General features: G+C 56.8%; 1 protein-coding gene across 2 annotated transcripts; it reads right to left on the bottom strand.

Moving 5' to 3' along the window:
- Nucleotides 1-1,402: 1,402 nt before the first annotated feature.
- SHOX (SHOX homeobox) lies at nt 1,403-10,888 on the bottom strand. Of its 2 annotated transcripts, none has more exons than XM_075439651.1 (5): nt 10,615-10,888; nt 7,189-7,397; nt 3,001-3,058; nt 2,789-2,905; nt 1,403-1,656 (listed from the first exon to the last, which is right to left on the bottom strand). In XM_075439651.1, exons 1-5 carry the CDS (start codon nt 10,886-10,888, stop codon nt 1,403-1,405), a joined length of 912 nt encoding a protein of 303 aa, XP_075295766.1. The 2 variants fall into 2 exon arrangements, with proteins under 2 accessions (XP_075295766.1, XP_075295856.1); XM_075439741.1 differs by having other exon boundaries at nt 1,403-1,648; nt 2,817-2,905.
- Nucleotides 10,889-11,562: the final 674 nt, after the last annotated feature.

Here is an 11,562-nt window from a genome sequence, read left to right as displayed (position 1 = left end):
TTGCACTTTACTGCACTTAATTGCATTTCACTAAAATTAATGCTGCATCAGTATTATGCCTTAAAACCATATGTCCATCGTTCTCATATAAGTCATTCTTTCTACATCCTGTAAAACAGCGAGATTTTGATTCAAAGATCCAGACACTTGGAAAAAGAAAAAAAAATTAGAAAAATTGACCTGTTTCTATGGCACAATGCATCTCACTCAGTTCAGGTGATTCTGGCAAAACAGGTGCATTTCTTATTGTTCCCATCTCTCAAGTTATCACTAACGGTTAGTAAATTCTAGTCTCTCTCTTTTTCTCCTTTGAAAGGACACGGCCATTTGAGACGTGCATTTTTTGTTATTGCTGCTTTTTTTTCTTAGGAAAGAAAAGGAAAAAAAAAAAACAAACTGCCTTGCCTCAGATCTGAAATTCCACATTTAAATTCAAACCAGTTCTGCAGCAGCAGCTCCTCAGTGATGGAAGAGATTCATGGCAGTGAAATAATACTGTTGGCAACAAAGAAATGTCATCTTTAATGGAGACCAGCCCCAAGGATTTATTATTTATTATTACTACTATTTGTTTTGTTTAGTTTTGTTCTAAATACGCTTCCGATCCTTCCGAGCGTGCTTAGTTAGACGCATGCACAAGGTGGCAAAACTGACAGCAGCGGGTGACGGTGCGCTGGAGCGATCACTTTTGCCAGAAAACATCCGAAGTGTCCCCAATGTTCACGGATTAACGTCACTTGGAGATCGTTTCTTTTTTCTTTTTGTTTTTTTGTTTGTTTGTTTGTTTTGATTTCTCTCTCCTTTTTGCGGGTTGATTTGGGTTTGTCGGCGTTCTGTTTTGGGTTTTTTTTGTTTTGTTTTGTTTTGTTTTTTTTAACTCTCCTTTCTCTCTCCTCCCGCCTACTCGATGCTCCGCGGAGTCTCTGCCTGGCGAGGCGCGCGCGCGCGGCCCCGCGGCGGGCGGAGGGCCCCCACCGCACCGCACCGCTCCGCGCCGCCCCGCGCGGCGCCAACGGCCTCCAACGGCCGCCCGCCGCGCCCGGCTCCCCTCAGGCCGGAGAGTCTCCGGGGGCGGGAGGGCGAGGGGAGCGGCGGTGGCGGCGGGGGAAGGCTGGAAGGCTGCCGGACGGGCCTTCGCGGACCTTCGGAGAGGGAAAAGAAATGGGGGGGGGGGAGGGGAGGGAAGAAAGCCAAAACAAAAATAATAGAAAACAAAAAATTACCAAAAACCGGGCGAAGGCGGCAGGGCGGCCCGGAGCGTCCGCTGCTCGCCCCGCGGCCGGGGAGGAGGAGGAGAAGCGGGGGGTGGGGGGGGAGCAGAGCGGCGGTCCGTGCGGGTCACGCACACGTCCGCCGCGGACACCCGAGGCGGGGCGGGGGGGGGCGTCTCGGCCGAAGCGTGTCAGAGCCCCAGGGCCTCGGCGTGCTTGCGGGCCTTCAGCCGCAGGTCGGCGATGCTGGAGTTCTTGCTGTTGCTCTTGGCGGCGGCGGCCACCACGGCGGCGGCGGAGGCGGACTCCGCCAGGGAGGCGATGGGCAGCCCGAAGGGCGGCGGCGGGAACATCAGGTAGGGCGCGTGGGCCGCCAGGTGCGGGTGCAGGTGCGGATGCGCGTGGGCCACGCCCTCCAGCTGCAGCTGCGCCTGGACCTGGGCGGCGGAGGCAGAGGGGGGGGGGGGGGACATGGCGTCAGGGGGGGGACCGGGCGGCCGCCACCTCACCGGCCCCGCAACCGGCCGCCCGCCGCCTGAAAGGGCGGCTCGTGAGCGGAGCCCCCCGCGCTGAACCAGGGGCGCCGAGGCATGCTTAGCTCTCCTCGTGATTTAAAAAAAAAAAAATTAAAAAACATAAAATACACACGCGGCCCAACGCACGGGCGCCAGCAAGCGCTAAACAGCCATTTTTTATATAACTTTTCTTCTTCTTCTTTCAGGTATGTTTATTTATACCTCGCTAAAAACTCCTTGGCCGCGGGTCCCTCGCACCGCCGGGCCGGTGTTTGCTTTGGAGCTCCCCGGACCTCCGCAAACACCGCGGGGTTGGCTGAGAGATCTCAGCTCCGGGTGGGTTCGGGGAGGGCCGGGGGGGAGTTTATTTATGTACTTAATTATTTCGGTCCAAATATGTCTCTTTTTTAAAAATTAAAAAAAAAAATCGATACGATTAATCTGTCGGATCCACTTGTCTCCGAGACGGAGAAGGTGGTGGAGGGGTCCCTTTGGGCTGCGGAAAATCAATCCCCCGGTTAATTGACCGGAAAAAAAAAAAAAAAGGGGGGGGGGGTGGCGGGAAGCGGGACGAAATCTCACCCTCTTCGCCCCAATTCGTCCCCCCGGGGGCCCGCGCCCCGCTCCTGCCCCGGTTCCGGCCAGGAGAAGCCTCCCCGCCTCCGCCGGGAAGGGCCGGGCCTCGGCAGCCCGGTTAGCGGGGGCGGCAGGGCGAGGGTCCGCGTCGTTTCTTCCCGCCTCGCGGTTTCGCCCACGGCGGGGAGGACGAGACCCTCCCCGGCTCCGTCCCCGGCCGCCCCCGGGCCGTCCCCCCCCCGCCTCGCCAGGTCCGCGAGCGGCCGGGGGCTCGGTGCCCCCCGTCGCACCGGCGGCGCCTCCCGGGGCCGCGGGACCCCCCGTCCCGGGCCCGAGGGGCGCGGACCTCCCGGCTGCGGAGCGCGGGCCCCTCCGCCAGGTTTTACAGCCCGTTTTTAATACGCGCCAGCTCCTGAGCGAACGGCGCTTGTAAACGTGCCCGGCTCCCTCCCCTGCGAGCGAACGAGGGCCGGAGCCTGCCGGGGGAAAGGGACACAAACCCGGAGCTAACTACCTGTTGGAAAGGCATCCTCAGGGCTCCCATATTCACATACGGGGCCACTCTGCAGGCGTCTAAATGGCTGGCGGTTCCCAGGATCACACCTGCGGGGAGAGGCAGGGCCGGGTGAGCGGCGAAGGCGGCCCGGGGCTCCGCGGCCACCGACCCCCCGGCCGGCCGGCCCGCACACCTCACCCACCTTTGTGCATCTGGTTTTCCTGCTTTCGGCACTTTGCTCTCCTGTTCTGGAACCAGACCTGCGGAGAGAAAACGCAAACAAAAACAAAACAGAACAAACAAATGGAGGTAGACCAGGCAGCTGCTAAGAGGGAGAGGATTATCTCGGGGGCCGGGGACTGGGCGCAACTTTGCTGAGGTCTCTCCTCGGGAGCAGCCCAAGGGGAGAGCTCAGCCCTGGGCGGAGGAAGCCCCTCTGCGCTGGAGGGAGAAGGTTGGGGGGGGTGTCCTCCTCTCTGGTGTGGTTTCTCAGAGGGAGCTGAAGCTGGGAGACCGGGAACCGGCCCCTTCGCACCGGGCAGGGGCCGTCCTGGTGCCACCCGGCTGGAGCAAAGGCCTGCTCCCACCATCGCTTAAAATAAGCCCACAGCGCAGGCCCGGTGGGACCCTTGCCCCCTGTCCAGTTCACACTTCAAACGCGCCGGGGACGGCCAGTGTGGTCGGACTCTGGGGTCTGGCCCCTACGCGACAGGCCCGCCTGCCCGCTCCCGAGCTGGGCTTCGAGATGGTGAAGATCTCCGAGAAGATGCGAGATCCTGAACTTGCACTAAAGGGGCTGAATCATTCCGCGTTCCCCAAACTCTAAGAGACAACAAAACCGGCTTCTGTAGCCTTCTGGACAGACAAGAGCAACATCTTAGCAGGCTGGGGTGTAAAGCAGTGCTCTTGCCCCCACCCGAGACACGCCTGTAACCCAGCAATCCTGCCCCAACAGTTCCAGCCGTTCTGACTCCAGCCAGCGCAGAACCTGCGGCTGCCACCGCGCCTCGTCCCGGGGGGCTGCAGACCGGCCGGACTTTCCCCCTTCCAGCTCTCCCCAGGGGATCGGCAGCGGCACGGGCCAAAACGTTTTGGGGACCCTCATCCTTACGCCAAAACCTACCGAATATTGTCAAACATTGACTTTCACCGCTGACAAAAATCTTGCAGCTAAGTAAACACCTACAACCTTTGATGTTCTTGCACTTGCCAAGAGATCATACGGTTAATTAATACTAACTGCACTTCCTACATCAAATTTTCCCTTCAAGCTTTCTTCAGTTGCCTTAATGAAGGTCATTTACAACAGAGTAATTAGCGCAAAGAAAGGCTTCCAAAGGCATTAATTACCTCGGGTACCTCAGTGATTTTCTTAAGCAGGACTGGGCCTCCTCTGGTTTGGAGCACCCTTTTTTCCGGCCTAGGGTGGCCGGGGGGAGCGCGCAGCGGGCGGCTGTGGGCGGGCGGGCGGACGGACGGACGGACGGACGGACAGACAGACCGAGCGCTCCCGCTGCCCAGCGGCTGCCGGCTAGCGCAGCCCTCCCGGGGCTCACCGGGCATCTCTGCCCGGAACGCGCAGCAGGGCGCAAGCCTGTGCTTCCCGGCGAGCCACAGGCGAGTATCAGCAACGCGCGGCGCGTCTCCTTTTAACCGAGCCGGTCGGGACTTATACATATTAAAAAAAAAAAAAAAAAGCATGCAAAATATCATCGTGCTACAGCGACAATAATACATTTTTTTACGGTTGTAAATCCTTGCAGGAAATCTCCTTGTGTGTGTTCCCCACACCCCCACACCACCCCAAAGGAGTATAAATTGTCAGGAGGAATTTAAGCAGCGTTTAAACAACTCCTCTCGCAAATCAGAACATCTTTCAAACAGAAATTATATTTAAATCTGGAAAACGAAGTGCCCTTTCCCTTTAGCTATGAAAAAATAAGGTTATGAGGAATAAAAGTGATGAATTAGCCACTGCGTTAAGCGATAATAAATCAGGCTTGGTGTGATTCACGATCAATTCCAATTAGTCATGAATATGCTAAGTAAAGCACAGTACACTGTTTTAGACAGTTATTTCTTCATTAAGGATCACTCAGTGATTTCTTTCACAAATGCTCTAATCTGATTTCCTTTTGATTTCCATTAGAGACAGTGAATAATGACATTTAATTTAGCCCTGCACCATAAACCCAAAGATATTTGTTGTAATTGAATTACTGCCTGCTCCTCACTATGGTCTCATAACTTTCAATTATAACCCTGACAGCTGGGTGATATGAGTTTCCAGTACAACACTAAAAATAAAAGGTTAATAAGGACTAGCTACCATAGGAGCTTCAATTTATTTACAGCAAATTTCCACACTAAATTGAAACTATATCCTTTAACAGCAAGGGACAAGCGGTCGAGATAGGAATTAGAGAACAATTCTGAAAGTATTAAAAAAACCCTGTCCCTTTTCCCCCTTTCTTCTTTTTATCCTCTTCCATTTCTTGATGGATATCAAGCTCTCTGCTTATTCCCTAATTCATTATCAGTTTCTCCTCTTTTCGCTCTTGATATTTCTTTTATTTCTAGCTTTATTTTCATTCAAATCTCTTTTGTAAGATTATTAAATTTATTAATTTTTTTATCTCTCTCATAATCTCCGCCTGAATCAGCATCTCTTTTTTTTTTACTGTCCTTTTTCTTTTCTTTCTTTTTTTTTTTTTTTTTTTTTTTTGTGCTGTTTTAAGATCTGTAAGCACTTGAAGCACCAATTTTCCTGTAACTGTGAACATCCTGTTAAGGTGCTGCTCAGTAATAAAGTACTTGAAAGAAAGAGTGCAGAATTCAATTACAAGTAATTTATTTTTATAGAAACAGTACATCAAGGCCTCGGAAAGATATTACAGAGCCCAAGTAAGAAGATCTGGGAAGATGACATAAGAGTTGATGTCCCCTTCAGCAAAAGTTTAATCTTTTCATTAATTTATGTGGTGTGGTCAGATCAATCTTCCAGCAGAGAGCAGGCCGGCAGCACTCTGAACCCCCGCCGCATCCCCTGCCAGCCGCCCCTCCCCCGGCCTGTGCCCGCCGCCCCGTCCCTCGGCTCACGCCGCGAGAGGCAGGGGCCGAGGGCAGAAAAGAGCCCTTTTTTTAATAAAAAAACACCCCAAAACGAGGAGGGAAGCTACCTATCCGCCGGATTTACTTCGGGAAACGCCCGCGGGAGGCAGCCGGCCGGGGAGCGGGGTCCGGGGTCCCGCGTCCGCCGCCGCGCCTCGGGCCGGGCCGCGGCGCTCTGCTCCCCCGCCGTGCCCTGGGCCGGGGGTGGACGCGGGGACCCCCTCCTATGCCCTGTCCCGCACCCAGGGGTGCCCGCGCGGGCGCACGTACAGGCGGGTGGACGTATATCCAGGGGCATCTCCCATCCCCAGGGTGTGCAGGGGGCGGGGGGGGGGGTGGCCTGGTGACCTTTTCTTCCCGGGTTCTGGCGCGGTCGGGGTCTGTTAGGCCCAGCGCAGAGTCACCGCCTAGGAAGGGACTGCCCTCAGGTCCCTCCTGCTCAGAGCCACAGGTTGCTCTGGTTAATTATTTCTAAGGTTGAGGGTTTTCATTTACGCTACGTCTGTTTTGGGGATCCGCTCCCTACCTGACTGCGGGGGGAGCGGGGTCTGTGTGTGTGTATTTTTCCCACTGCATCACACCGAAAACCGAACTGCAAAGCGACGGATGCGGAGCCACCCGAACGGACGGCCCCGGAACGACGGCAAGGCGGACCCGTCCCCCGGGCTTCGGGGGCGGACTGGCATCTGGCCGCACCGGAGCGGGAGGGGGGGGGGGCGGTGGGATCCCCCGCCAGATGGGGTGCCATGCATTCATGCGCTTGCTGCGAGGAGCAGGGCCGGCACCTTTCCCCCGGCTCTGCCTAATCCCGTCCCTCGGCACCCAGACCGCCTCGCCTGATGCACCGCGAGGGTTTTCTGAGCTTTTTTATTTTTCCCATAACGGCCCCATAAAAGAAGGGGGGGGGGGGGGGGTAAAATGAGGATTAACAGAGAGATAATGGCACGTTTGCAAGGAAGAGTACAATAACTAGTTAAAAAAATAGCAAGTTGCTTAGTTACTAGAGACTGGTCACCACCACACCACTTCTCCCCCCCCTTCCAAAAAAAAGAAGTACCCAAACCTCCCGCCCAGGACGTGCAAGGCGCGGGCAGGTGTCCCCAGAGCAGCGTTGCTGCGTGGCAGGGCAGGCACGGCGGAGCCGCACACGGCTTCCCCGTCACACGCGGGGTCTCTGCCTCCGCCTCCCCGCCTTGGATGAACCGGGCTCCGTGCTGGGGTCCGCCGGCGGCAAGGCACTGAGGTGCGGGCGCTTCCAGGGACGGAGCCTGTCTCTTACCTGAACCCTAGCTTCAGACAGTCCCAGCCTCTGGCTTAGTTCCTCCCTCATGAAGGCATCCGGGTAGTGCGTCTCGTCAAAAAGTCTCTCCAGCTCGTTCAGCTGCTCTAGCGTGAAATTGGTTCGGCTTCTCCTTTGTTTGAGCTTGGTCTGTCCATCTTCGTCCTCCGACTTCACGTCTTCCCTCTTCTCTTTGCACTCGTAGATCCCTGCCGGGAGGGGGGGGAAGGTGAAAACGACACTGAGCCTCCCCTCGCACCTCTCCCGAGTTTCTCTCCGCAGCACACCGGGGGTCTCCCCCCATCCCCTCGCTTCGTCCCCGAACTCGGCGCGACCTGCGAGGCCAGCCGGCGGGCGGGGGGGGGGTTCCCCGGCCCGGGCGGGGGGCACCGGGTCGGGCTGAGCCCCGCTGCCGGCTCCGGGTCGAGGGAGCGAGGGAGGGAGCGGAACTGCCGCGCCTGGCTGATGCCCCATCAGAAAAAAACTATATATATATAAAAATATAATTTGATTTTCTTTCCAGAGGGAGGAGGAAGCCGTGCCTCCGGTCGGCACGGGCAGTTCGGGGAAGGGGCTGGTAGGGAAACCTCTGGCCCCCCCGCTACCTCCCGGCGGTGGGGAGAGGTGAGGGACGGGGGTTTCTCCGTCCACTTTTTCTCCCCAAGTAAAGAGATTTACGCAAGAAGCTCCCTACCGTGTCACGGTGAAGCCACGGCGGAAATATTTGCCTCGTACAAGAAACTTTCCGCGGTCCCGAGACAGTCCGTCCCTCTCCCCTTTCTCACCCCTCCTTCCCCCAAAATACCTGCCGGCGGGTCGAAAGACCAGGGGCGGGGGGCCTGCGCTGCCCAGAGTGGGGCTCAAGGACCGTGGGTGCCCCCCAGCCCCTCCAAAACAGCAGACAGCCCCCCACACCCCTCACGGAGCCCTTCAGGGCGCGGGGCAGCCGCTGTGCCCGCTGCTCCCGGGCAGAGGGGAGCAGGGCTCGGGAGGCAGCGGGGGAAAACTGCTGTCCTTTTTTGCTGGGGGGGGGGGACCTCTTGTTTTCACTTTATATCTTCCTTTCTTTACTCTTTTTTTTTTTCCTTCTCCTTAATGCCAGGAGGCCTAAAGCACCGTCCCCGTTTAAAATCCGGCTAACGAAAGGGGGAGAGGTGCTGGAGCAGGGGACACCTCTGGGGGCTGAACCAGGTCCCTCGGATCTCCCCCCCCACCCTGCCCGGCGCCCGCATCCTGCGCGGGGAGCGGCGGAGATCCAGGACGAGCCCGCCCGGCTCCCTCCGCCGTCCTGCTTCACCCCCCGAGCGGTGCGGGGATGCGGGAGAAGCCACATCGGCAGGGGATCCCGGGCTGAATCCGTTTTCGCTCACCAGTTACGCACATATTTTTTATGTATCTGTATGTACACACACCCGCAAACGTGAGCATGCACATATGCGTGATCCTATGTACTTGGGGGCATTCCAAAACGCAAATGACCAACCGCAAATCCTAAGTGAATTGTAAGTAATAAAACGTCTTGAACTGCATCTGTGCTTCAGCAAGGCGGGGAACCCGAGCCGAAGTTCCGGATGAAAATTCCAATTCCGAAATGAAAACCGTCCCTGTCCCTGATCGCCCCCCGACTCCGACTCCGGGCTGGGTAGCGACTGCGTAAAACTTTGGGAAGGGTCCGGCCTCCGGAGAGGGGTGTTCGCCGGCTGGTTTTGTTTTGTTCGCATTGCTGCTGTCAGGGGAACCCCTGCGGAAAGACGAGGGTGCTAACCCAGCAAGCGCCCGGGGAAAACTCGGCGCGTCCAAAGGCTCTGTCTCCTTTCGGAGACCCGGGGCGTCCCCGATGGGTATCAAACATCAACCAGCGTGTCGGTGGGACTGAAATCACACGCTGGAATCAGCTGAAATTAGGCTGAAACCTGGCATGAATTTAAACTGTCACAAGCATCTCAGCTCTTTCCAACTCCTCCCTTCCATCCCCACCCCCAGCCCCTCTCCGTAGATTAGATTAGCTAAACATACAAGCCACAATTTCGATATACAGGGAAAAGGGGGAGCAGCAGAGATTTTTTTTCGTTCATTCTCTTTTTTTTTTTTTTTTTTTTTTTTTAGATTTTCTTTTTTTTTCCCTGGAGGGTGTCCTGCTTTCATTTTTTAAAACCGTCTCCTGCGCGGACGATTCCTCTAACAAGAATCCTTTCGCTTTGCAGTCTCCCGACCAGAGAAGGAAAATCAGCAGTGCCGAGCGGTACTGCCTGGTGCAGAAATACGGGCACCCGAATCTGTGGCTATACCCGGTCCTCCTGTTTGGGGAGGGGGGTGGAAGAGAGGAGGATATTAAGTAAGCGTTTGGGCTGTAAATTAAATTGCCTTTCGCCCAACGTTATATTAAGCCAGATCAAACGGTAGGAAACAGCTGAAAGACCGGTTGTTGTTCCCCAACCTATTAACCGCTTTTTATTACCCGACGCTAGCCGGTAGCTCCCCAGGCAGGTCCACCTGCCCAACTCGCCCAGAGACACTTTCTCAACTTTCCAGTCCCCCCGCCCTCTTCATTCGCTCCTTCCCCCACCAGCCTGAGCGGGGCTTTTCGCTTGTTCCGTTTAAAATTATTTTTATCATTTTAATTTCTTTCCGCTGAGGGAGCAGGGCATGGCGTCTCACTCCTCGGCCGGCAGCCCCCCTGCCCCGGGGGGACGCGGCGCTGCCCGGGCCTGGGTGAGGAGGGCGTGCGGGGGATCGGGGGGTCCGGCCGCAGGGCCGGCCTGTGCCTCCCTCCGCGGGGATGCTCCGTCTCACCCGGGTCTGGGCAGCTCCCCCCCGCCAGCTGGCCTCCTCTCCTCCTCCTCCTCGCCGGCCGCGGCCTCTGGCTAGGACAGACCGACGGACACAAGACAAAACGTCCAGGGAGAGCCCCCTCCGCACCCAGCGCTCTCCCGGGGGGGAGCAGCCGCGGCTGGCGGCGGGAAGAACGGGTCTGCTGCGGCCTGAAAACTCCCCGGAAAAGGTTTCGCGGCACCAAAATGTACAGGCAGACGGACAAAAATGTCTGACGCCCCGCGCTGCCCCCTTCCCCTAACGCACCGCATCGACCCCGGCTGCGAGCGGGGGTGTTGCGGGGGGTGTTGCGGGGAGGGGGGAGGAAGGACCGAAGTTCCCACTGATTTTTGGCGGCCGTGCGTGCAGGGGTGCGCGTTTCTAGGCGTGTGTGTCCCCAGCGCTGCGGGAGGGAGGCGGCCGGGGGAGGAAGGCAGGGTGCGGGAGGCCGGACCCCGCTCCCCGCTGGGGCCGGGTGCTGTGGGGGCCGGGGGGTGTGGGGCCGCCGGGACGGTTCGACCCCGCTGCGGAACGCCGGGGGGGTGTGGGGCGGGAGGGGGGTCCGGGGCTACCAGCGAGGGTCGCGGGGCGGGGGGCTCCCGGCCCCGCTCTTACCTTCCGCCGTCCTGCCCGTGCTGAACTCCTTCAGTTTGTCCTTGTCGCTCTCTACGTGGTCTTTGAAAAGATGCACCGGGCAATGGTTGCTGCTCTCGGTCATGTCCTGCAGGTTCGAGTCAGAGTTTCCAAGCTCCCTCGAGCGAGCCAACCCACTCTCCAAAACTTCCCTGTACGTGATCGTCTCCTTCTTGTTGCCGCTGCCGCTGCCGCCGCTGGTCTCTTTGCTTTTCTGGTCGAAAGATTTGGATACAAAAGCCGTAAGTTCTTCCATGGCTGCCCGGTGATCTTATCCACAGAGATCCACTTGTTTTCGGTCGGAGATGTGGCCGTCCTCCGCACTCTGTTTTTGCACGTAGAAGATGGGCTGTATAGGGTTAGATCACTCCTGCTGTTATTTATGCCTTTCAATTTGAGATCACACTATTTATACATGGCTACCTCAGCCCAGCCCCCAGCTCTCCCTGTCTCCAGCAATTACTGACTGCTCCATAGTCGCAGGCGGACTCCTAGCAGCTATCTCCCCCACCTCAGTCCAGCAATTGGCTTTCTTTTCATTTCATCACTCTTTGGCATCTTTGCACCTTGATTTAGGGAGGCAAGGAGGCAAAAGCGAAAGAGGGGGGGTGGGGGGGAGAGAGAGAGGGAGAGAGAGGGAGAGAGAGGAATAAAAGGGAGGGGGGGGAAGAGGAAAGCGTGAAAATAGGTATCTGCCTTCCGTAAATGGGTAGCAGAAATGAAAGTCGGGGAAGACTTAATTGATTGTAAGGACATCCTGTGCGTGGCAACACTGTGAGTAAAAACGGACCCACAGCTAATCAAATAACCGGGCTCCTGCAATTAAATATATCGCTGTCAAGAGGAAAAGAAAATGAGAGTTCAATAAAAAAGGTAATGAGTAAAAAGCCGGAGACGTGCGTTTGTTGTAACCACTGGAAATTCTACCTG

The sequence above is a fragment of the Opisthocomus hoazin genome, chromosome 1 (assembly GCF_030867145.1).
Source record: "Opisthocomus hoazin isolate bOpiHoa1 chromosome 1, bOpiHoa1.hap1, whole genome shotgun sequence".
NCBI lineage: Eukaryota > Metazoa > Chordata > Aves > Opisthocomiformes > Opisthocomidae > Opisthocomus > Opisthocomus hoazin.
The sequence above is the reverse complement of the archived record's forward strand: the minus strand, read 5'-3'. Positions and strand labels throughout refer to the sequence as shown.